At 36.5% G+C, this 27,265-nt stretch overlaps 2 protein-coding genes across 6 annotated transcripts in view; one reads left to right on the top strand and one right to left on the bottom strand.

Moving 5' to 3' along the window:
* Positions 1–13,155, top strand: part of LOC128249379 (nuclear transcription factor Y subunit beta-like) — a 19,189-nt gene extending 6,034 nt beyond the window's left edge. Inside the window, exons 1-5 of one of the 3 annotated variants that reach the window (XM_052972789.1) lie at positions 42–128; positions 4,259–4,502; positions 5,450–7,003; positions 7,557–7,702; positions 12,505–13,155. In XM_052972789.1, coding sequence (XP_052828749.1) covers positions 4,298–4,502; positions 5,450–7,003; positions 7,557–7,702 — 1,905 coding nt within the window. In that variant the 5' untranslated portion in view covers positions 42–128; positions 4,259–4,297 and the 3' untranslated portion in view covers positions 12,505–13,155. Of the gene's footprint in view, positions 1–41; positions 129–4,258; positions 4,503–5,449; positions 7,004–7,556; positions 7,703–12,504 lie in introns of those variants that run through there. The other 2 variants (XM_052972790.1, XM_052972788.1) reach the window with 2 other exon arrangements.
* A 6,559-nt stretch (positions 13,156–19,714) lies between these two features.
* Positions 19,715–25,040, bottom strand: LOC106875276 (zinc finger protein 239). 3 transcript variants are annotated; one of them, XM_014923365.2, is made up of 2 exons: positions 24,270–25,040; positions 19,715–22,340 (listed from the first exon to the last, which is right to left on the bottom strand). In XM_014923365.2, exon 2 carries the CDS (start codon positions 21,985–21,987, stop codon positions 21,301–21,303), a length of 687 nt encoding a protein of 228 aa, XP_014778851.1. In that variant the 5' UTR covers positions 21,988–22,340; positions 24,270–25,040; the 3' UTR covers positions 19,715–21,300. The 3 variants fall into 3 exon arrangements, with proteins under 3 accessions (XP_014778851.1, XP_014778873.1, XP_014778859.1); XM_014923387.2 differs by lacking the exon at positions 24,270–25,040 and adding an exon at positions 24,046–24,244; XM_014923373.2 differs by lacking the exon at positions 24,270–25,040 and adding an exon at positions 23,789–24,008.
* Between the last annotated feature and the right edge of the window lie 2,225 nt (positions 25,041–27,265).

Below are 27,265 nucleotides of genomic sequence, written 5' to 3'. Positions count from 1 at the left end.
CGTTTAGTGTTCGCCTTCTGTCGTTTCCTTTTCAGTTCGATCTTCTAACTGCCATGTCTATATACAGGAGGCTGTACTTCGTCGTAGTCCAAGGGCCCGCAAATGTTTTAAATTACGCGCTGTCTTTAGTAAGTATTTAGTTGCGAATCTTGTATTGTAGTTGTTGGGTACCCCTGATCAAGTTTGGAAGAGCCAAACTGACAAGCTATAATAAATCATTAAAATTTTATGGCAAGACTAGTTGCAATTCCTTTTAAGTTTAACGATCACATAGTTTCTTCTTTGACAAAGCGATGGTTATATTTTAGTGAAAGGAACACTATGTATTATGTAATTTAACTATGACTGCTTTAACGATAGTAAATCATGACATTTCCACAAAAGTGATTTAAAATTTCTTTGCTAATAAGCATGAAATGTTAGGTAATTTCATAATTATTGTTTCTCAATTATTAATTTTCTTTATTGAGTGTAAATGTGGCTATTGGCTAGATAGAAAGAAAGCGATTGCAACTTGGGACACCTGTTAATTCCATTTTTTTTTTTTTTACTTCTTTCTCTTTAAACCCTAATCTGGCCAATATCCATATTTTCATTCACTATAAACAACTTTTAAAATATTTCCATACACGAATCTACACGATTTGTTGTTGGATTACATATAATATATCTCGAGAAAGTCTGATGCGAACCCGCATCGACATTTTCGCATGACCTGCTAGCAGTAGCGGTTAATATAATCCTAGGTATATGTTCTCCTTTGCCTCTAAATAAAGACCAGATTTTCTTCTGCCTAAGAGTAAAAATTGAGGCTGAGGGACTGATTCTCGATTTCTTCCAATTATCTCACAGACAGGAGATAATCTTCGAGTGTCCCTGCTAAAAATTGTCGTTAGGTTTTTTTTTTTTAATTCTCTAGCTGAGTAAAATTGTTGTTATAATTTATTACATGACCCTTAAGCTTCATAGTCTTAGGTATACTATGCCTGATAGAATGCAAGATTGTTAGAACTGAAATATCTTTGATAATAACAGTATGCATTCTATGAAGACTGACCTAGGGTTAAATCACAATGCCTTCCTCCGTTGTAATTCTCACTCGATAATATAAGAATCAACAGGGAAATTAATTTCGCATTACAGAGTTTCGCATCACGGGCAGATTTTCAGGAATACATTACTTCTGTAAAGCGAGGGATTCCTGTATACGTACGCCTACACAAGTCCTCACCCCCATCCCCACCCCCATTTACGAATTTGTTTCCTCATAACTTCCTAAAGTATTAATACTTTTCTATGAAATTTTCTACAAATGCGCTTCAGATAATGCAGATTACGATTATATAGAATTTAATGTGGATTTTTTTCCCCCAAAGAGGGAATGAGGAGTTTCGGAAAATTCACACGACTCAGTTTTGTTTCCTCATACCTTTCAAAACATTCTTTTATTCTTTTGTTTCCTTCATTTGACTTCGGCCATGCTGGAGCACCACATTAAAGGAATTTTTCGAAGAAATTTACTCCATGACTTATTCTTTGTAAGCCTAGTATTTATTCTATCGGTTTCTTTTGCCGAACCGCTAGGTTACGGGAACGTAAACACACCAACATCGGTTGTCAAGTGATGCTTGGTGGACAAACATAGATATAAAGACACACACACACATACACACACACACACATATATATATATATATATATATATATATATATATATATATATATACACACGACGGGCTTCTTTCAGTTTCCGTCTACCAAATCTACAGACAAGGCTTTGGTCAGCCCGAGGCTATAGTAGAAGACACTTACCCAAAGTGCCACACAGTGAGACTGAACCCGAAACCATGTGGTTGGGAATCAAGCTTCTCACCATACAGCCCAGTCACGCCTGCGCTTCTGCAAATGCCTTTCAGCTTGTATAGCTTACGATTATATCAGAATTTAATACGAAAAAGAAAATTGGACTCGTACACGTACATACTGACACACATCACAATTTTTTTTTCAAAATTTCAAGTTTCATTTTTTAGATATATGACGCGTATATGTCTACGAGCCCACCAAATTCATTTTCCCCCTTTTTTATTTTTATTTCTATCACATTAAATTCCGATATAATCTTAATTTCCTACAAATATTCTAGAAAATTTCATTAAAGAATATCCATATTTCTGGAAGTTATGAGGAAACAAAATCGGTGGCGGGACCACACTTGTGTAGGTATGTCCTTGTATGTGTATGTATGTAAATTCCATGTGACGCTGACAAGCGATGCACGGTACCAGAATTTTCGACTCAAGTCGACTATATCAATAATTATTGAGTTTTTAAAAAAATGTTTATTAGGGAGATGTTTTAAATTGTTAAAATCATTTTGTTGGTATGTATGATGTCGTGGGTGTCTGGAACACGACTAAGTAGCTTGTAGAAGGATCTAGGGACGCGCGCTTTCCAAGGGGTGTAGCACACGCTTCAAACCCGCTGATTTGCTTGTAACTTGTGTTTTTTCCTTATTAAATCTCATGTTTACTTGGATATTTCTTCTTCAAACTGAAACTTCAGATGTTATATGATACAGTATAAAAATATAATTCTCAAATATCTAGAATAACTTGTTGTACCTGTCGGCGAATAAAATCTGTTTGGTTGCACAGCACTCAATTACTACTCGTTTCTTTTGAATAGACTGGAACAACATAAAACGGTATACCTTTCCCAATAGCCTAAGCACCAGGCCTCCACGTATCCTTGCATGCTCAAACAAATTTATAATAATGTGATTGTGTGCGTGTGCAACTATATATAGTATGTGTGCATTTAGTTTTTACACGCACACACATATGTGTCCGCCCAGATATGGTTATCACAGGTTCGAACATATTCTGTAACATTTTGACGAATGTCATCTAGCATAGACTCTATCAGCCCAAACTCGAGTCAAAACTGAGTAGACAAAAACTGTGGAAGTTTGTTGGATGCACTATTCCTGCAACTGAATTGCCCGGGCTCGACTCGCTTTGTGTTCCATTAATTAGTGTTCCGCTATGCATTTTCAGTTAACGTTTCAAGATCTTCATTGTCTCATCCTCAGAATGAAACAACGATAATTATCGTGTTGTGTTTTTGCGATCTACAGTATGTTATAGAGGAACATGTGAAATCATCAATACTAGATTTCAATATTATATAACGTCATAGTTCTTGGTAGATTTTGTGATGAATTTTCTGTAGGGTAGTTTATATTTTGCTATTATCAAAGTGTCCATTGTTGTTATTACCATTATTTTGAGGAATTCTGAATACAATTGGAAAACTGTCAACTAGTTTTGTGTTCTGTATACATTTCAGTCATGAACTTTACAATTTCTATGTCTTTCTTGAAATTGATTACATTCCGTATTTTGCTAATTTATGGTACGTATCGAAGATATTTTTCATATTGCCTATTTTTGCTTTCTGAATAACATATTCTAACACCAAATTTGGTTAGGTGGGATACACATGTTTACTTTCAAGATTGCGTGAATGTTGTAAACTTCATTATTCAAACTGTTTACACTAAACACAAAGTACGCTACAGTCTTGTCAATTGACAATGCTATCACATGTAGCCATCGCACTTTATAACATTTTTCCACAAAATGACTATAATTTATCTCATGGAACTTTTTAACACAATATTTCACTCTTGTACTGGATACAGTATGTGAATTAATCCCTTGTGTTATGAAATTCTCCACTAGCATCAGACTTCTAGAGTATATATTGATTCATCAGATAGTAATGTTTATATGCCAACAGAATGTGGTAGTCCTATAAAGAACGATATTACTGTTGTTTTAACCCCAGGAAAATATCTTTTCCAGTTCGCTATCGACACGCAGTTTGTGTCCGTATAGCATTTGCAAGGGAGGTCATCGCACCCATCTCTAGCCTTATGTGATACTCACAGAACTTGGTTTCTGGATATTATCCGTTCTCAGTGTGAGACAGACGTAAGCTAGTGCAGAAAGCTCTCTCCTCTTGCGAATACTATAGATCTTTTAAGCGACGCACAATTGCTGATCTCGTATAGAAAAAAAACAAAGATATTTCCTGGGGTTAAAACAGCAGGAACATCGTCCTTTATAGGACTGCCACATTCTGTTGGCATATAAACATTATTATCCAGTACTGTTACTGTATATCTCTCGCTCAGAGATTTAAAACAAGTTGTTTATCTCTGTATTGATTCTTTATTTTATTTATTTTATAGTGCATTGCTTTATGTTAATTTTTTCTTCAATAACTAACAATGGACATGGATATGAAACTGAAGCTATCTCAGCAGCAAGTTAGGCAAGATAACGAAGATAACTTTAGTCAACGCCAAATACTAAATGCAAGCGAGATAATCAAGAAGAATTTTAAAACTTACGAAGAAGTAATATTTAATACAGTGTTGGCAATGGAAAAGGTTTACCCAATAAACTCGGTCCTGCGTCCAACAGTTCAGGAAAGTAAGTTGCAAAATTTCTTTTGTTTTAGATTACCTCCGCCCTAAAAAAAGAAAAAGAAAAAAAAATGTTGTGCCTAAATTAGAGTTATTATTATTAAAAGTGGCAAGCTGGCCGAATCGTTAGCCCACCGAACAAAATGCTTAACGGCATTTCGTCCGTCTTTGCCTTCTGATTTCAAATTCAGCCGAGGTTAACTTTGCTTTCATCCTTTTGGGGTTGATGAAACAAGTACTAGTTGAGCACTGGGGTCGGTGTAATCGACTAGCCTCCTCCTCCTCCAAAATTTCAGGCCTTGTGCCTGCAATAGATAAGGATTATTAAAGGCGGTGAGCAAACAGAGTCGTTAGCACATCAGATAAAATGCAGAATGGCATTTCTTCTGGCTCTTAACTCTCTAAGCTCAAATCCTGCTTTTCATTCTTTGAGTGTCGGTAAAATAAAGTACCAGTCAAGTATTGGAATCGATGAAATCTACTTGACGCTCCCCTCACAAATTGCTGACTTTCAGCCAAAATTAGAATTATAATTTGTTAGAATCATGTGATTGAGAAAAAATAAACCTATGGGGTATTTGTTCCAGTTCTCTGCGATCTGATTTCAAATCCCACCAGGGTCAAGTTTGCCTCTCATTTTTCTCAAGGTCAATAAAGTACCAGTAAAGTAATAAAGTTAGTGGCATCGACTAATACCCCTCAAAATTGCTGGCCTTGAGCCCAAAATAGAAACTGCAATTAGTTGTAATATTAAGGCAGTGGATTGGTGGAAATAGTAGAATGTTGGGAAAATGTCCGGCTGTATTTGTTCAGTATTTGTTCTGCTTTCAAACCTCGTTGAGAGCCAACTCTCCTGACATTGATTTGATTAACTAATCCTCTTCTCTAAGTTTGTAACGTTATTCCTTTAGATAAAAGCAATTATCAGTATTATTTGTTGATGTCGTTATTCAGGTCTTATAAAGCCTTTGATGGATTCGTCGCCAGCTGAACTAACTCAGTTACTTTTAGTGCACGAGTCAAAATGCAAAGCTGTGATCTACAAATATTCTCAGGGTTCCTATCTGTGTTCAACAACTAAATCAAACCTAGGGTTTAAATCTCAAGAAAGCAACAAGGTTGTGCCAACTGAGTCAGCAAGTATGAACCAAACAGCCAGCTTGGAAGACAAATCTGTGGCGGCAGTTTCAACTGTTGCTTCACCACCAACAGTAGCAATGGATTGTAACGGGAAGAAGGGAAAGAAAAAATATTCAGGAGTCTGTGGTACACAACTGCAAAATTTACAGCAACAGTCACCACAGCAATTGCAACAACCTCATAAACAGTTGCAACAACAGCAGCGACAGTATCAATCATATGAACAAATTCATCCTCCTCAGCAACAGTATCAACCACAACAGTTAGAACAACCACATCAACAGCAGAAATATCATCCAGAGCAACAACAGCACCAACTACATCAACAAAAACAGCAACAAAAACCACAGCAACAGTCCAAACAACCACAGCAAATACATCAACAGCAGCAACAGTCCCAAGAACCACAATGTCAACAGCGACTACAACAGACTCAAGAACTACATATACAGGAAGCATCATATAAACTGCAGCAATATGAACGTAGACTGAAATCAAAGCAATCACAGCACTACCAGTCAAAAGAAACTCGGAGTAATCAAAAAATACAGGAGGTGCAGCGAAAACAACGGATATATCAGATGGCAATGAAAGTGTTAGAACAACAAAATCGTTTAAAGCAGCAGCAACAGCAACAAAATATATACAGACAACAACAACAAAATATATCCGAACAGCAAAAGCAACATCCGATGCGATGTCAACAAAAACAATATCAACATCAATACTCGTACGGACATCAGCAGCAGTATCAACAAGATCAAGAGAAAAGACAATATGTGCCGTTCAAACAGCAGCAGCAACAACGAACCGAAATATCGATACAATCATGGACTGGTAGTTGTGCAGTTGAAGACGATTCAAGCAAAGAGAAATATGGTAACAGCAGAGACATGCAAACTGTGGCCAATGTCAAGCAGCGCAGGCAAAGGAAGTTTAAGAGCACTGAACCGTCATCTGTGTTACCGGAAGCATATAGTCGAGGTAATGTGACCGATGCCAAGTATTATTGGCAAAGGAAGTCATGGGACAGTGAACTTCCATTGCCGTTGTCAGAAACGTGTAGCCGAAGTGACAAAGAATCTCCTCTGCTAGCGGTACCATCATCATCATCTCATCACAGTGCAATGTATGTAGAAAGAACTAACAACTCAGAACTCAGTAATGCAGCCGTGTCATCCAATCTAAGAAATGAAGACAGCACTGAAACAAAGCCAGCATCGGTACAACTTAACAGACCTGTTGCTCCAGAAGTCTTTAAAAATTTCTCTAAACCCCCTACAAAGTTACACGTGTCACCTGATGACAGTGAATTCAATAAACAGTACCCTTATTGTATTCTCAACTCCTTCCATTCCAAACCCAGAGGTAAGTTAAACACGTTTTCAAGATTTTTACTTTTCATTTTTAAATATTTCTATTTTTATTCTACATTCCGTTTTCTCTTCCTTTCATACATTCCTTCTCTTTATTTTTCTCTCCCTTTTTCTTTTTTCCCTTCTTTCTTTCGTTCATTCACATTCTTCATTATTTATATGCATTTTTTTCCTCTCCTCTTTCTTTAATATCCCCCGATTATCTCTGTATTTGTCTTTCTGTTTGTCAAAGTGATTCACTCATAAAATCTGAAAACATGGAAATCTAGTGTCTTCTGTCAGTTTTGTTTTTTTTCTGTTACTCGCTAAACTCTTCAAGTCTCTTGTCTACCAGCCAACGTGTTTGTGTCGCTATAATTTATGTCAACGTCCCTCTAATACTTGCACGCACTCACATACTTTCTGCCCTATTCTTTCCCCGTGAGTTTGCTTCACTTCAGATTTCTATCTCACTTTTAGTTCCTTCGCTTTGTTTCCTAAATGAAATACTGTTCATTTTTGTACAATTTTTTTCTCAACATATTTCAATCTCGCTTTCCATTTAGATATGCCAGAAAGAGACAACTATCCTCACCTTTATACCCTATTGCTCAAAAATAAATCTCAGGCTTCCAAGGAAAATGTTGTGGATATGTTATCTACCAGTACTACAACAGACCTTTCAGGAAAGAAAAGGAAACGGGAAAATTAAGTAAGTAACATTTCTTTTACATTTAATTAATAAATTTTCGATATATTGGCTATATTGGGCGGCGAGCTGGCAGAACCGTAAGCACACTGGATAAGATGCTTGGCAGCATTTCGTCCGTCTCTACGTTCTGAGTTCAAATTCCGCCGAGGTCGACTTTACCCTTCATCCTTTTGAGGTCGATAAAATAAGTACCAGTAGATCGATGTAATCGATTCCCCTAAATATAGTGGTGACATTAAGGGGGAATAAGTTGCGAAAAATCGAATTTATCCATTGCCTCCCTTGAAATATTTTTTTATGGCTGTGATTGTTGGATATCGAAATTTTTAGGGAATGTTCAACAATAACATTAACGTTAACATAAATTAGAAGTAAGTAAGCGTTTGCTACTACTTGAGACCTAAGTAACACAAGGAAGGAGTATTACCTAAACATCGTAAAAAATCTACACAGGCTAATGCAGAAAAAAGGGATGTGCGTAGGTTTGGTTCTACATATTATATTGGTATGTGATATTTTGCAACCCTATGGTTCTGGATCTGATCTTATTTAGCAGCAAAAGTGACGGCTTGACCAATAACTTGGGAGTAGAACTTGGTAGATAGAAACTGAAAAATCCAATCATTCACATACTCACATCATAACTGTCATCTCTTTAACATCCACTTTTCCATGCTTGCATGGGTCAAACAAAGTTTATTACTCTTACTTGTTTCAGTCAACTGACTGCGGCCATGCTGGGGCACCGCCTTTAGTCGAGCAAATAGACCCCAGGACTTACTCTCTGTAAGCCTAGTACTTATTCTATCGGTCGGTTTTGCCGAACCACTAAGTTACAGTGTCGTAGACACACCAGCATCGGTTGTCAAGCGATGTTGGGAGGACACACACATATATACGACGGGCTTCTTTCAGTTTCCGTCTACCAAATCCACTCACTTATTGAGGCAAATTTTGTACAACTGGATGCCCTTCCTATTGCTAACATTCACCTGTTTCCAAGCAAGATGGTATATTTCCCCATGACCATTTACGTTTTTGCAGAATATCAGAAATGAATGTCATTGCTTGTATAACAGTAACAACAATCATGTAATGTCAAGACACAGATGGACACATACAACTGGTTTCTTTTGGTTTCTGCCAAATCTATTCACAAGGACCTGGTCAGTCTGAGGTTATAGTAAAAGACACTTGCCCATGGTGCCACACAGTGGGACTCAACTAACAAGTTTGGGAGCAAATTTTTTATGTTCACTAACATTACAAATCCATATACACACACATTTTATGTGTGTGTGTGTGTGTGTGTGTATATATATATATATATATATATACACACACACACACACACACACACACTAGCAGAGGTACCTGCCATTGTCCGAGAATGAAATTGTTCCTTATATATTGGAAGAAAAAAGCAAAACATTTTGTATAGAAATTTGTAATTCTAAATTCTATTTATTCTTCAATTGGGAAATCAATTCTGAATTCATATTAAAAAAATAAAATAATAATAAAACAAAAATACAAAATTTACCACTTTTATGATGGGAGATAAATTCTAACACATATGCTGAAGGAAATTATGTAAGAGCTTCTGGATAAACAACATTCTTTGTTTTCTGGTTTGGAGCATAGACAAATAAGTCTTGCAAACTACCAACCCTGGAGTAACTAACATAAAATTGACCATGAGAAAAGCAAAGCTCAATTAAGTGCAAGCTAGTAGATTTCAAAGTCTGATCTTGACCTTTATTAATAGACATTGCGAAGCAAAGTTGCACTGGGAATTGTGTTCATTTGAACTAAAATGGCATGTTTGTTGGTTTGATTGGAATTCTTGGAATGAAAACTTCCTTCCCAGAGGCACATCCAGTGATGATGGTAGCTTCTATCACATTAAGTGATAATGTCTTCACAATCAACCTTGTCCCATTGCATAATTTAGGAGGATCTAAATTTCTTAGAAGCATTATTTGGACTCCTACCTTCAGAAAAAGTTTATGTGGAAGGGTTCCAAGTGGCTCAAGAGAATTAAAGAACTCTGTTGTATAACGGACAGCTTGATTTTCATCAAGGACTGAATCAGTTGCTTTTTACTTCTTAATGACTGTCGGAATCTTATTCATTAATTCATGGTTAATCCTTGCTAGTGTCTCATTTTTTGGAGCAAGAATTGCCCTTTCACGCAACCCTATTCTTCAATTCAGCTGGGGAAGTCATCATGATAGCAATATGAGTCAAACTGATATCACCTTTCCCATCAAATGGTACTTTTCCATTTCCTAATTGGAGGAGCCAGGTTGAAAACTGTTCTGCACATTGATCCCTGTGTAATAAAGCTTGCACGTTAGTATTGAAGGTGAATTTATGTACTTTATTTCATCAGGTCTTGTTCATCTTGGAATGACTGGTAATGTCTGAAGTCTCCTGATAAAACTAATGTAACTCCTCCCATAAATTTATTGTTACCTCTTATGTCCTGTAAGGTCTTATCAAGAGCTTCCATTGCACCTCTATGTGACATGGTGCATTCATCCCAAATGACCAAGTGGCATTGGCGCAAAACTTCTGCTGAACCTGAACCTTTGCTTAAGTTACAAATTGGGCTGTCATTTGTGACCAGGTTTAGAGGTAATTTAAAATCAGAATGAGCTGTTCATCCTCCTGGGAGAATGGTGGCAGCAATGCCAGACAATGGTACAGCAACTGTAATTCTTTTTTGTTGCCTTACCTTGGAGAGAAGCAATGTTGTTACAAATGTTTTACCTGTACCACCAGGAGCATCAAGAAAGAAAATTCCTCCACTTTTTTCTCTGACTGACAAAATAATTTCATTATATGCACAATGTTATTCTGTGATGTCATAATCAGTCTCTCTTGCTATGCTTCTTGAAGTTAAATCACTAATTTGATCATATGTTTTTGGCAGTCCAGAGCCAGACTCTTGCAAATTTTTGCCTCCCATGGCCAAAACTTGATCCTCAATTTCAATCAGTGCTTCATAAAAAATTGTTTCAGAGAACTGAATATTGATATCTGGGTTTGTCTGTTGAACTGCATACTTTAAGTCCTCAGCCATCTCCTCACAATGTTTCATCCAAAGCTGCAGGGGACTGCCAAGTTGACACATGTTCAGTATAATTGCAAACTGTGTTTCCTGAGAGAATCTGATAGTGATGCTTCAGTCAATGCAAAGTCCCAATGCTCATCATTTTCTGAAAAACCTTGTTGATGGCATGCTTCCCTATAAGTTTCACACACATGACCATTTACCTTCCTCAAATCTTGGAATAATTTGGGACCGTGTACTTCATGCAAAACGAGCTGTAAGTAGTAGCATTCTGCTTGGCTTGGGTGGACACTCTAAACTCTTGCAAGAGCATCAGTTCCATGTTTCCTCTTGTGCCATTTATTGTTTCTCCAAGTGTAATACTTGGGATAATTGTGGGTAAAGGAGTTTTCTTGCATCTTCATCTACTTGACACAACTGATAAAAGGCAGTAAGGGTAGTTTCTTTTGGAGAAAGTGCTTGTTACAAGGCTGTTTGTTTTGTAAAGTTAACCCTGTGAACATTCTCTAGATGGACACTCAGATGAATGATGGGTGGGTGCCTCTCATGAACGGGGAAAATTGAAGATGTGCCAAAAAGCCTCATTTGTACTGATGTATATTCTTTTGTCATACTGCGCAACTTCATCATTTATATTTATCTGCTGACTGCCGTTCTACATAAGAGTGTATGTTGCAACATCTGAATCTTTGTTTATATATTTGCAAACATATTTAATAGAGTTAACAGAGTTGCAGAATTCAACATTGACTACCTTGAAAATTAAAATGGGGGTTAAATGAAAAAATGAGTCAGGTGAATATCTTCACAACAGTGATTGAAATAAATGGTGATTGGGGAACACCTCACACACGTGCACACACACACACATACATACAATATCAAACATCAAATGAAATGGACGTGTGTGTTTGTGTATGTAAGAGAAATAGTGAGTAAAGGGGTGCGTTGTCATGTATACATGCATACATTAATAAGCATACATCTTTTTTGTATGTATGTATGTATGTGTGCACACATGCAGGCGAGAGAGAGAATGAGTGCCACTTGGACATCTGTGGGGATGAGCCAGGAGAAGAGGGCCATGACGTCAATGGTTAAGGGACTGACTGGAAGAGGAAGCGTAAGAAGAGAAGTGTGGGGGAGACAGGACACAGAGGGGACATTAGAGGAGGTGATCTTGTGTCAGATGATGAAAGATTAGAGTGTGACAGAGACAGAAATAGATGTCTTGCAAAAGAGGAGGTTAGCCAGCCAAGAAAGGGAGGGAGAGAGTAAAATTAAAGATATAAGAATTATGTTGATAAAAGTGATTTATAAAGGGGTGCTGAAAAGTTCCTGGCTTTGGTTAAAAGAAAATACAGGAGGACCAGTCAATTATGATTTTATTCAACATATTCTCCTCACAGATTCACACACTTACTGCAGCAGTCCTTCAGTTTTTCTAAACCCTGTAAAAGAATTTGGAAGGTTGGCCACCAGGTTGGCCTCTTAAAGCCAAGAATGTTTCAGCACACCTTCATATGAAAGATAAAAATTAATATAAAAATTGTATATTCAATTCCTCCCAATATACAAACTATTGTAATTGGGTAGCAAAAAAAAATGCTTTTTGTTAGAATACAATTTACATCATAGTCATGACCTTGATCTTGGCAAATAACATTTCTACACAAACAATTCTATGTCACTGATATTTATTTCTATTTCTTGTTACTTTCAGGAAACAAACACAGGTCTCTCCTCTGAATAGAATAGAAAAAAAAAAACAAAAAAAAACAATAACATCATTGAACAAACCTCACATTGTTATCTTTTCTGCAAAGGACTACATTGAACAATCTGTATCATAATTGTTTACATTCATTACAGGAAATGTCCTTATCAGAATTCCACCTTTTCAATTTAATATCAAAGAAACAAGTTATTTCATAAACTTGTTCTCAGTCTTGATGTGGCCATGGAAGCAATTACACGCCAGATTCCATTGATTCTCATTCATATCACTTGCCATATCTTTGTCAGCAGCATTTGATAAATCCTGGGGTAGTCAGTTAGTGTCCCTCTCAATGATGCCCCAAACATAGTTGTCTAAGTTATTCAAGTCACAGGAGCTCGGATGTCATATCTCAGGGTCACATAGTTGTAAAATTTTTCAGCCAGTAACTTCTTAGTCAATTTGGTATGAAGCAGTCCTCCAGGAACACATGGCACCTCCTCAGTCCAGAACTTGATCACCATGTCTAATATCTGAATGTTTACTTGTGGCATTGATCCTGAGACTTACCTAACATTATGTTAGGTTGTTTTTCATTTATGGCCTATAAATCTTGAGTTCACAAATATCAGGCTCTCTCTCTCTCTCTCTCTCTCTCTCTCTCAATATATATATATATATATATATATATATGAAAGCATAATTTAACAACAATATCTGTTCTTAATATATGTGGATTCCCAAGTTATGTGATTAGTTGAATCTGGTATATATATATATATATACTCACACACACGTATATGTGAATGTATACCATATACACTTGTTTATTAGTGAAAGATTTACACACGTGTGGAGAAAATTGACAAATTGGTGCTTTCAAGCAAAAATACCTTGTGATACTTTTTCTGAGTTTAAAAACACCCCCTTTTTTATATTATATATCTTTATACATACTATTTATCAACTGTATTTCTATATTTTTGATTGTAATCTTTTTTGAAATAAATAAATATTTTTACATATTTGTGACCTTCTTTTTAATTATAATGTGTTTTAATATAAATATTACAGCCAAGTACTTGATTTGATTAGTCACAAATTTGTAGCCCTCTTCCCATGTTGGAAATCTTTAGATGCATTAATATGTGTTTGTTTGTTTGTATTTACATAAAATCCATTACCTTTTACACAGAAAGTACTTCCAACAAACTACACAGACATTGTTGCTTACATGCCAATGTAAAACTGCTGTTTTACAATTTATAGACATGAGTTTGTACCTAAGCTGTCCCTCACAACTCATCTTCCTAATATCCCCTCCTTCCACCTGTGTATGCCACATAATGCATTCCTCTCCCCTCTATCTCTTACTTTAGCACTCTTGCAAACTTACCTATTCACTCAGCCTGTCCTATCTGTACTATTTCACTTGTATTTGCTTCCCTATAACTCAAGGATATGCCCCAACATATCTCTCTCCCTCTCGCTTATCCACCTGAGGTAGCCATCTATCTCCTCTACCACAAGACATCCATTTCTATCCCTCCATCATACACTAACCTCTCATCATCTGGCACAAAGCCACCTTCCTCAACACTAATGCAACCTCAGTGGAGAGGCCTTATTTTGCAAGTTCTTTGGTAGCTTCAATTGAGCCGCTGCCATGTAAAAAGCACCCATTACCATCTGTAAAGTGGTCAGCATTAGGAAAGACATCCAGCTGTAGAAACCACGCCAAAGCAGACAGAACTTGGTGCAGTTCTCCAGCATACCAGCTCCTGTCAAAACTTATGCCAGTATGAAGAACAGATGTTAAATGGTGATGTTTGTTTGCAAATACTTCTACTTTGTCCATAACAATATTTTCTAAAGAAAACTCAATTCCTATGTGAGAATAAATTTGTCTAGGCTATTTCACATCTTATTACTCATGATGCAGGTTTCCAGTTGGCTTCATCTAGGTTGTTATTTGGTTAACTTCTGGCTGAGTAGGTTAGTTTATAGCCAAGGAGGTGTAATCTACAACTGGCAAAATTAATCTAGTTTAAGTGTATACGATATTAAAGAAATAAAACTTGTTCTCATTATGGTATTACTTCTGTTTGGAATGTCTTTGTTTTAGTGTATATTTGTAATTTTACCTTGTTGCAAAGATTACAGCCATTAATATATTTCGCTGTGGGTAATGATGGCCTATAAGATAAAATTAGTCTTTTCTTTAGTTGTTATAGAAAGTAAAAGAGAGCTGTGGTGCTTCACTAACTTGTGAACTTAAAGGCAACTTTGTATTTGTGTAATAAATAATTTTTCAGTGTTGCAGTTACTGCCAAGGCAATATTACAGTTGTATTGTTATTTCTTGATAGTTAATTCTTCTCTATTTGTAGATTGTAGGTCACTAACTTCTTCATTATAGATATTTACATGAATGCTGTGTGCATGGGTGCTAGATGCATGTTGTGGATAGTACCTACAATAATGTTCTTGATACAGGAAAAAAAATAAACACTGAAGTTCATCATGACATTCTGGCAGTGAAATAGACAATTCATTGCCAATAGGAAAATGTTTTGATATTAAATCTTAAGTTTGAAGTTATTCAACAGTTCACAATTCCTTTATTTCTTTGAAACTGCCATTCTCTAAGTCCTAATGTAGGAGTAGTAGTAGTAGTAGTAACTTCCTTTTCCAAATTTTGGCACAAGTCCAGCAATTTCGGGGGTGGGGTAAGTTGATAGCATCAACCCAGTGCTCAACTGGTACTTATTTTATTGGCCCCAAAAGGATGAAAGGCAAAGATGATGGGGTGGTGGTATCCTAAATGGGATACAGGTGAGTCACTTGGACCAATAATGGAATTTCTACAAGGTCATTTGATCAGCTGGATATAGCAGTAAGATCTCTCCTAAATAACACCCTGCCTACAAAGGTAAGACTTGAATATTGTACTCTAATAAAATTTGCTTTAAAAGATGGAATGATCACAACTGGAATTCCTTCAATTGTAAAGTCTGCTTAAGTAGTGCTCACTTGTGGGCACTACACAACAGTCAATACATATTGTATTGAGCCAAAACAGCTGGAACCACTCATTTTCTTTGATTTGACAAACTTCATATTTGATGTAGACTGTAGTGGTAAAGGAGTCCAGCATTCTTCTGTTTGGGTTTTGTAAGTTTACCTTCCCATCATGCATCCTTTTGTGTCTGACATGTGGTACACTACGCACCTGTTCAGGTTATTCATTTAGGTCCTTCACAAATTAAAATTCTTTGTGCAGGTTATTAATTAACAACACTATTCTGGATGTGTTTTATTCTTCGGCCTTCCAGCTGTTACTGCCTCATACATTTGTGACCATAAATTACATTGAATTTCCTCCAGTTCGGTAACCTTCAGCTTCACCCAATCTCTCCATTTTGAATTCTCTCTCTCTCCCTGTGTGATATAGTGGACATGTCCCTATCTCTCTCTGACAGGTACAACTTCCAATTGCTATCAGAAAATTAAAATTCCCCTTTTTCTCTTCTTGTGATATTGTGGTTGTATCTCTCTTTCTCTATTTATTGTTCCCACAGGTACTTTCAATTTCAGTTCTCTTAGAAATTTTCATGGAGGATCCTCCCACCTGTGCCTCATCTCCACCTTTGTGAAAGAGATTCAAGTGCATGTGCACATATTGATGCTCATGTTTGTTTATTCTACTCATATATGAGCATGTTCATTGGAGAACTATGGTTATATAATATATAACATAATTATATGTATGTTGTATCATCATCATCATCGTTTAACATCCACCTTTCATGCAGGCATGGGTTGGACGGTTTGACAAGAGCCAGTCAAGTAGAAGACTACCCCAGGCTATTATATTTGTTTTGGCAGGGTTTTTACGACTGAATGCTCTTCCTGACACCAACTCCACAGAATGGACTGAGTGCTTTTTCTGTGGCACCAGTACAGGCGAAGTCAGTTTTGACATGGTTTTTACAGCTGGACGCTCTTCCAAATGCCAACCAGGAAATGGGGCATTGGAGGAGGGGATCTTGTGTCAGATAATGAAAGGTTAGTGTGTGACAGAGAAACAGATCAGAAACATGTGTCCTACTATAGAGGAGGCACATGGTTACCCGGCCAGAGAGAGAGAGAGAAAGATATTGCACTTGACAATATTACAACCTGTGAGTTGTCTATGAGTGCATAGTTATATGGGTACATGTAATGCATATAAGAGCCTGTGGGTCCTACATTCAGGTTTTTACATGTAATGCTTTGTTCATGTATGTGCTTATGTGTATGTATGTATGCTTATGTATCTATGACTATAGTGTGACGCTGATAATAATTCAGAAGTATATATTATCATGGTGTATATGGCAACTTCTACATTGCCGGAAAATAATTGTTGCTTTAATTATATTGGAAACCTCTCCCTCCCCTTCCCCTAGCAGTTGCATATCCATGAAGGCTTTATGGGACAGAAGGAAATTTTAATTGTAACTCATGCTGCAACCTGTACCTGCTTACACTAAGCCGAAGAACCTGCTATCTTCATGTAAGTGACCACAAAGACCTTTCCAGATGCTGAAAACATTTCTCCACCTTCCCAGATTCACAACCTCAGAGATGCCACAATCAACATTGGCACAATGAATGATAGGTCTGGTGGGATTGTTGAAATGCTTGAGCAGAGGCATGTAGATGTGTGCTGTGTACAAGAGGTAATGATGATGGAGGGGAGACTCATCTAGACTGCTTGCAGGCAAGAGACACAGATGGAAGTTCTGGGTGAGCAGCAATGAAAGGTTAGATGGTATGGGTATTCTTTTAGCAGAGAAATGGGTGGATAAGGTGATAGGTAGTCAGCATGTGTCTTAGGATCATTAAGCTAAGATTAGTCCTGTTTAACATAACGGTGTCATTTATCTCTGCATATGCTCCACATGTCAGATTTGCAGCTATTCAGAAGAACCATTTCTATGAATCCCTTCTGTGGACTACTTTAATGACGAAAGACAATGACATTCTCATTGGAGCAGGGGACTTCAATGGCTTTGCGAGAAAACACTCCAGTGAATTTACGGCTTTGGTTCCAGAAATGAGGAAGGAACAAGGCTGCTGGAGTTCTATGATGCAAACGGTTTAATGGTTTGCAACACCAACTTCAGAAAACCTGCCAACCCTCAGATCACTTATCTATCTGATAGGCACACTAGCCAGATTTACTACATTTTCACCAGAAACATGGACAAGACATATACTCATTAATGCAAAGTCCTTCCCAGATGAAGACTATGTAACTCAACTTAGATTAGTAGTTATTGACTTTAGGCTTAAGGTTAGAAGGATTCCAAGACACAAAATATGGAAAAGGTTTTAGGTTCAGTTCTACTGTATGGCACCTTCGGAAAGAGTATTCTACTACACCCCCAGGCTGATCAAAGCCTTGAGATTGGATTTGCTACACAAACTGAAAGAGACCCATCATAAGTATAAATATATATAAATGTGTGTTTCTGTGTTACTGTCTCCTTGCCTTGACAATCTGTGATGGTTGTAAATGAGTGTCACTTTTATGCAAGCTGAGTCCATTTCCAATCTTCCCTGAAAATGTGTGGTCAAGGGGAAATATTAGCTTATTTGGAAACAGGTGAGGCTTGGCGACAAGAAGGGCATCTCACCAAAGAAAAATCTACCTCAGCAAATTCCATCCAACCCATGCAAGCATGGAAAAGTAGATATTAAAACGACAATGATGATAAATACCTGGGTGTCTCTGATCCTCACAGGAATACTGTGGCCATTAGAATTTACCCCAAGTACCATGAAGATTTATTTGGGATTCTCAGCTGTTATCTTTTGCTTGAAGAAACTTAGGAAACACTATTATTTCACTGGTACTTTATATTAATAACCCTGGAAGGATGAAAGGCAGAATTGACCATGACAGGATTTAAAGTCAGACCACAAAAGGATGGAACTAAATACGAAAAACAAAAAAAGAAACAGCATTTTATGCAACAGTAAATATTTTGTCAGTTCACTATGGTTGTTTAGCCCCAAGGTGGCCCTAATTATGCAAACCTATGATAAATGGCATTACAGCTATGATCTTCCAGTCTTTTTTTTTTTTTTGATAACTAGGCTTAGTTTACCTGGGGTTATATTCAACATGTTACTTTTATGATGGTAGGGTTAATTAGAAGGGACCTTGACTGCCATTTCTATAAAGGTTGAGCCACTTACATAAGATTCCCTCATAATGTACACATCTCATACTACTATTGATTTCATTTTGCTTAGATAAAATCTGTTTCTCTGCTTTACATTCAGTTTATGTTTTGTATTATTTAGCTTCAACTCACTTCTAATATACGTAACATGTTTATGATCACAGGAGTTCTAGCTGTAACCATCCCATCTTTTCTTCAGACTTGGACAATGGAGTTACATTTAAGATGGTAGAGTATGATATGAGTGAGATTTGCTGCCACTTCTAATGAGTTGAGGAAATAGATTCCTCACATGCTCCACAGGTGCTGAAACTTTTCACAACCAATAAACTCAACCCCATCATTCCTACCCACCTCATACCTTGAAGGTCCACCCTAACACCACTATTTTTTATTGCTTTCCAGCTCCAACCAATCACCTACTATTCTCTTTTCTAAAATGTGAGTAGTCTTGTAGCACTTATACAGCAAAGAACCCATTCATCTCCAGCCCTTTTCTCCCATTTGTTACCCTTCTCTACTCATTTTCCTAGCAAAAAATTGCCCCATCTCTCTTGGGGTTTGTGGTCTTAAAAGCTGCAGCACAACCTCACAAATGCTGGCAGCACAAATAAAACACCCATTACATGTTGTAAAGTGGTTGGCATTGGAAAGGGCGTTCAATGTAAAAACCATGCCAAAGTAGACACTGGAGCACAATGCAGTCCTTGGGCCCATCAGATCCCTGTCAAACTGTTCAGCCCATGCCAACATGGAACATTGACATTAAATGTTAAATTACAGTAGGTTTTCCTCATTCTTCACTCCATGTTTCACTCATATTAGAATACACACTATGCTCGACTACCACTGAACACATGCTATATTTCCCTATGTACTCTAATATACCACCATGCTCCACATAACTCATGTTTCCCTATCATGGACATTAAATGAAATAAGAAAACAAGACACAACAATAAAGCACAACAAACCTCAAAGTATATCAAAAGAAGCATTTTATTGCAGTTTTTTTCCTTTTCTTTTTAGTTTCAATTATGTCAGACATAATGTAGTGAATTTGGTGCAGATTGAGGGAGTAGGAGGAGGACTAGATGTTTACTATGACATGATCTAGTATTTTGTTGTAAATCTAATATATGTTGTAAAACAGTTAACAGTAACAAAATGGAAGGTGGGGGGGAGGTGATTTGGTCAACTATACCTCTACTTACACATGAAAGTATTAAATTTCATGTGTACAATGGGAAATAACAATCAAATTATGGTGTTGATATAGCTTGTTTCTTCTGCTGGTACATAATGATCCTACTTTATTATTATTATTATTGTTGATTTGAATCAGGTTCATTCTTATTCCTGGTAGAATTTATGTGGGTAGTGGGTTACTACCTATAACATTAGATATTCACAAGATCCTTCAGATAATCTGTCTTGTCCCTAAGAGGCAAACTTTCTGCAGAAGCTCTACAGGACATTCTATTCCAATCTCATTCAACCATTTCTCTTCTTCTTATTATTATTATTAAGGCATCAAGCTGGGAGAATCATTAGCATGCTAGACGAAATGCTTAGCGGTATTTCACCTGTCACTACATTCTGAGTTCAAATTCTGTCAATGTCATTTTTACCTTTCACCCTTTCAGGGTCGATAAATTAAATACCAGTGAAACACTGAGGTCAATGTAATCAACTTATCCCCTCCCCAAAATTGCTGCCCTTATTATTATTATTATGAGGGCTCATATCAGTCCCAATAGGACAGTGTCATATGACTGATGTGAGATGAAGACAGAAGTATATAAGTGCTAATTAACCCTTTTCGTTATCAATCCACCCAAGACTATCCCTAGTTCTATGACACAAACTTCCTGTTTTAAGGTGATCAAAATGAAAACCTTCCATTAAAATTTCATGTTAATCTGTGTTCCAAACCCCAGCTCAATAAATAAATAAGTTATTTCTGAAATTCATCATTATTTTCATCGATGCAAAGACAGCATATTTCAATAGAAACATGGTAACAAAAATTATTCTTATACATGGAGGAAAGTTGATTGACTCAATTGTAGAATAGTTAACTCAGAATAGTTATCTTCAAGTGGAAATTCTAAGCATATTTGTTTCTTCAAAAAATTTTGATACCAACTTGCCTTTGGTTTTATCAAAAAAAAAAAATCACTGATGTTTAAATTATATTGAATTTATCTAAGAGTATTTTAAGTTACATTCCAAACACTATTTCATAAATGAAATACCTATTTCACTAAAGTGAACTGAAACACAGTCTGTGTGTTACATTAGAAATTGGGTCACAGTAGGGTTAAAAAACAAATTTAAAAGAATAGATGTCAGGGCCAGTAGATGCTGTGTCTTTATCCTGAGTTTTTTTAAATCCCCTTTCTTTCACATTGGACACAATAGCATTAGAAAATATCTTCAGATGCTTACTTAATAAGATTATTTGATACAAATGAGGAGATAATAATCACAATGAGATGTGTTTTTATCTCTAACAGGATTTACCAATGCAACAAAAAGTTACTGTTTCAATCAAATGAGATGGATCAATGTTCACTTTCTACAGGTTTCTTTGGTTTGTGGATCTTCTGGTGTATTTTGAGAGCAGTGCTTGACATAAAGCTTTTCTCACAACAATCACAACTATAAGGGCGTTCTCCAGTGTGCAAACGCCTGTGAATTACTAAAGTGGAATTCATTGAGAACTTTTTGTCACAATGTTCACAGTCATAAGATTTTGGTTTTAAATGAGTGAGTCTGTGTTGGGAAAGATGACCACTTTGTGAAAATGATTTTTCACAGTATTCACAATGATAAGGCTTCTCTCCGGTGTGTGTAAGGATGTGTTTAGACAAGGTAGAACTTTGAGAAAATGTTTTACCACAATATTCACAGTGGTATGGCTTCTCTCCAGTGTGTGTAAGAATGTGCTTAGATAGGGTAAAACGCTGAGAAAATGCCTTTCCACAATACTCACAATTGTATGGTTTCTCTCCAGTGTGTGTAAAAATATGTCTGGTCAAGTTAATCTTTTCAGTGAATGTTTTGTCACAGTGTTCGCATTTATATGGCCTTTCTCCTGTATGAATCCGCACATGACGTACAAGCTGTACATTCTCAGGAAATGTTTTACCGCATGTTTCACAAGTAAATTTTTTCCCACCAGAGAGCATTTTAGCTTTACATTTTAATAACTTTTGCAAAAACTCATAAGAAAACTGCTGATTTTCCATAGTTAAAGAATGATTGAAAAAAAAAGAGAAAAGAAGAAAAAGAAAGGAAATAACTTAAAAACAAAATGCAGTAAAGACAAAAAAAAAAGGATATGATGAAGTTTCAGAGGATGGGTCCAGCCTCCAGATTTTAGATTGATCTTAATAATATGGAATCAATTATTCAATTTTAAAGTGCTTTTCAGACTGCTTAGCTCTTACCAGCATACTACAAGCTGTACTGTATCTTTCAAAGGATAAACATGTTTGAGGGAAGCTGCAATGATCCAGTGAATAGATGATAATTTTGGGGGCCAGAGAGTTGAGAATTCTTATCTTGTTCTTGGAGTAAAGCACCTTTCTTCCAACCTTATCTGGAAGCAGAAAAATATTAAAAATGGACATAGAGAGAATTGTACTAAACTAAATAGAAACCAACAAGTAGTTTCATAAATTGTAGAACCAAGCTCAAATAATTTCACCACTCAAGAATGAAAGAATTTATAAATTCTTTTTGTTCTATATACTCTAAAAGAATGAGAAAAAGCTGATGATATCAGATCTATGAAAAATTAAGTAAATAACAGAAAATTAAATGACACTGGAAAATTTTAAATTAGAACAAATATAACTGAAAACATCATTTTGTAAGATGACATAGCTAAATGAATTACAGACATCAGAATTAACAAGGGTAAAATTCATAAAGACAACTGACAGTGAATATTGTTAGCTTATACAAAAGTCATTATTTGGAGTGGGTCTTTAAAACTAAATTGATGATGATGACTGCCTGTAACTGTCATTTAGACATGATGGCCTATTGTCATCAACTAAACATTCTTGGTATGTCAATCAAATTTTAAAAACAATTGTTCATGTTGACACTTGTGCTTTGGGTTTCAACCTGGTGGTTATTTAGTCTCAGTTCACATAGAATGTCTTTTATTAACCACCCCACCCCAACAGAATGAAAGGATGGGGGGAAAAAAAGCAAGATTTGAATTTTATTTCTGCCATCCACCGACCTGGAAACATTTTTTCATTCAAGGCCAAGGATTCATTAGTCCGGTTACCAGTCAAATCTCCGTCAAATAATATCTCTACTGTCTTCAAACAGGAAGGCTACACAAGGTAATATAATCATAGAAACACCGAATTGAAGACGAGATGGAATGCCCTGACGGGGACTAAACCGTTCTGTACATTAACAGTAACATAATACCGAATGTAGGTTCAAGGCTAGCAATTTTGGGGGGAAAGGGGTTAATTGATACCTTCGCTGGTACTTATTTCATCGACCAACCCCGAAGGTGGATAACTAAAACTCACCTCAATAGAATTTGAAAGTAGAGCATAAAATGCCGGAATTTGTGTAAACAATAACATATAAATAAGAAGTCAACAGTGCTAATTGGATCAACCTTTTCGGTTTAACACATATTATATTGGCGATCTTTCGTTTTATGTAAGTAAATTATTTTAAATTAGTATTAAATACTGACTAAAGATATTACACAACTATAACAACAGTGGACCCATAGATTGCGATTAAGACCCGTTCATTGACAAAAAAACGTGCTAAATTGAGGAGCGGACTGGTGTCCACCCTCAACCCTAAAAAGTCAACTAAACAGATGTAAAAATATTGACACTGCAGAATCCTAATCTAGACTTCATTCGCTGTTAGCTATTTCACACATTTTTAGCTTGTATATCCTTTTATGTTTAGATCTTAATTAGATGGGCCTAATGAAAATAAATTGTCCATTAAATTCATAATCAGGTGAGTATAAACATCAACAAAACCTATAATAATTACTTTCGAATCTTGGGTGCCTTACAGGAACACACTATTCTTTAGTAAGCTTTTTTCCTGTCCAACATTCATGTTAACTTCGTAGTTGCCAGATTTGGGGGGAGGGGTCATAATACAGGTAGATGATAGGTTCATTGTATATAGAAAGAGGCATTTTAATTACATACTGCTTTTAGTTATTGAACGAAACCGAGAATTAAAACAATTTACCAAAATGAAACGAAACATAGTCACATAAAAAGTCAGAAATACATACGTACATAGATGTTAAAAATAAGTTGTAAGTAATTTTACGAAGAAAAATGAGTACCCAAGACGTGCAGAGTTATATTTATTATAATGAAGTAAAGTATTACTTGATTGTTTTTCTCGTGACTTTAAGTTTCATATTAAATTAAACAAATTCTTCAGAAAGCATGCATGTATGTTTGTATACACATTAAATATTAAAAGAAAAAGAAGCCAACAATTCGTTCCAACAGACCTTAAAAAATATAGAACATGAGCTAGAAGTTACTTTAAAGGTTTGTCCAGGAGTTTCAATTTATATAGGAGTATCTACATTCAGGACTATCAGAGTATCTATGATAAGCGATGAGTTAAAAACAACAAAGGCACAACGTCAAATGTTGCTGATTTATAAATTTCACTTCCGGTTCCGTCAGCAATCTTGTCAGTTGTCATTGTTGTGGCTGTTCTTTCTAGTCTGGAGTCGTTGTTTTTGTATTTATTTTCATTTTATGTTTCCAATGCATATCAGCCCTAATCTAGCAGATTTATGATCAAAAACGTTCCAGTCGTGATCATTACAGCTTTCTGTTATTGTTGGGTTCCAGGTCAGCCCTGATGCTACAGAACTATGATCAAAGACATTTCGGACTTGACTGTCCTGTTTATTTATTTATTTTTTTCAACTTACAGCTACATTATTTAATGTATTCCTAGCTACATTAGCCTCCGTATTGCTGCTTTTATAATGGTTTGGTATGATTTGAAGATGTAACAGTTATTTCTAGCATGACGCGCAACTACGAAGCAGCCTCCTTCTTTGGTTCCTGCCTCATACTTATTTTCAAAAGGGCTCCAGCTGCAACCATCCGGTTTTTTGTATATCAAGGTTAGGGTGGCCAAACGTTCCTTATATACGGGACATGGCCCATATTTGATAATTTTGTCCCCTGTCCCATACTGACCGTTCAGGGACACCCAAAATGTCCCATATTTAGTTCATTTTCAAATCTCGAAATAAAAAGATATTTTTACTACCTTCTTACGGTTCTTAGTTGTAACTTTATAAGTAATTGTTTTCTTTTTTCATATCCACTTTGATTGGTTAAAATTACCCAAATAGGGCAACTTTAATACGAAATAACTACTAAGATACGAAATTTTATCAAAAATGTTGGAAGAGAACCATGTTCAGCATGAGAAATTACATCAGTATATGAAGTTTCAAACTGTTTAGTTAAAAAAAAATAATTTTTAAATCTGTGAGCGAAACTGAACAGATCCGTCCTGTGTAGGCTTGGGGTCCCGCTGCGGCACTCACTCTAGCTACATCATGCTGCCCCATAAAAGCATCATCCGGGGTGCGAAACACTTCTTGCCCTTTGTGCTAGTTATGCTATTGCTGCTTGGACGACATAAATAACTTCTGTTGAGACAACTACTTTTACTGGGGCAGCATAAATAACTATAATCATGAGCTTGGAAAGTCCTCCAAAACTGACGAGAGTGATAAAGCTCATGTTGAACAGATTGCATTGACATTTGTGGAGGAAATGAGTAAAAGGGAATTGCAGTGCTTCATGCAAGGCTTGATAGGGAAAGAGTCAAGATAAGTGTATCAGGTTAGTAGTAGTAGTAGTAGTAGTAATAGTAATAGTAGTAGTAGTAGTAGTGCACAACAACTAGCTAGTTTTAAGGAGAAGAGGTCATTGTAGAAGTAGAAGAATGAAGAGGCATCATGTCTGTGGGACAAAGTTTGAGTATGTTGCTGTGGGAGTCCTGGTAGCTTTCTTTGGGGTGTTTTCATGAACTTAATCTGTTATCATGTAAGATTTTTCCTAAATCTGACATCAGAACTGAACTTACACAGATTATTGAGAAAAGAAATGGGATGGAGATTAACAGACAAGTATCAGGATGCCTTGTGTAGAGGAAACCAAATGATAGTCTCTGACCTTGATCCAATGAGGGAATTTTTATGAAGTCACTTCATTGGCTAGAAATAGCAGTAAATCTAATAAACTCAGAACGAATGGCTTGGTTGAGGGCACACCACCACCTATTATTAATAATGGCACCGGTTAATGCCCTCTTCACTAACTCCTTAACCTGGGCATGGAAGGTTTTACAAGTCAAAATAGACTTGTTCATCTTCCAGTACCCTGGTCCCTGCCTATGACACTTATCTAGGTACACCTCAATGTCACAAACTTGTGATCCATGTAAGGGACGCAACAAAAACGTGAACAACTAAACATATTCCTATCTATATTCCTAACAAATATCCTATCTATATAAGATCTGAGTGAACCGTCGTTATTAGTCTACATCCACTGAGGAACAAGTGGTTCATCCAGTCTATATTGGTCTACTAGATTATAGCTTTCTAGTAGCCTTTTTAGGCCAGGGTTTCCACTTCTATCAGTCAAGCCAACACTATCCACCCGTGCATCAAGAATAGTGTTAAAGTCTCCTAGTACAACTAGAGTTTTTGATGTCACTAAGAAGTTCTCCAGGACCTGGTAAAAACCAGCCTGTCTACACTCTTTTGGTGCGTAGACAGCTATCGACCTGAAGGACTGTTTATTTACATGTGTTACATCCAGAATGACCAGCCTACCTTCTGGGTCCAGAAAGGCTGTACTTATCTGCACATCCAAGTTTTTCCTGAATAAGACCACTACACCCCTGCCTCCCAGCTGACTAGGAAAAATAAATTTCTCGTAGTCATTTAGAAGAGGCGAGAATGCTTGGACTCAGTCACAACACATACATCTATATCTAGTGACCTAAGGTCATTCAGGAGACAAGTCTGTTTCCATTTCGACCCCAGGCCACACGCATTTACACACCCTAGCTTAATCTCCATAGTAAAGTATACTTACTTACATTTTAAGTTTGAGGAGGGGCTGCAAGAATTCAGCTTCCTCTCCATCCTTTTTCTTTTGCAGTGTAGCCACTGGACTGACCATAAAAATTCTACTGGCCATCTCTTGACTTATATCTTTTAAGTCATTAGGATATGTTTCTTTTAGTTCTTTGAATAATCCTGCCTCCATCCTCACAATTCGGATGTGAGGCGGCATGTCCTTGTTGTCTTTATAAACCCAAGCTTTGTAATAGCTCTTATCACTCTTGATAGTACCTCATTCTTTTTCATTAGAGGACACAATTTTTTCTTGTGCCTTGGGGTGGGGTTTGGCAGTGGGTTTTAACAAGGAGATGGTGTGGGGTTTTTTCGTGTGTGTCTGT

Source organism: Octopus bimaculoides, chromosome 14 (assembly GCF_001194135.2).
Source record: "Octopus bimaculoides isolate UCB-OBI-ISO-001 chromosome 14, ASM119413v2, whole genome shotgun sequence".
Lineage (NCBI taxonomy): Eukaryota > Metazoa > Mollusca > Cephalopoda > Octopoda > Octopodidae > Octopus > Octopus bimaculoides.
This window is presented reverse-complemented; position numbering and strand designations above follow the sequence as displayed.

Bases quoted from the DNA above. Each gene is read 5' to 3' on its own strand.
- LOC106875276 (XM_014923365.2), bottom strand. From the start codon at position 21,987: ATGGAAAATCAGCAGTTTTCTTATGAGTTTTTGCAAAAGTTATTAAAA.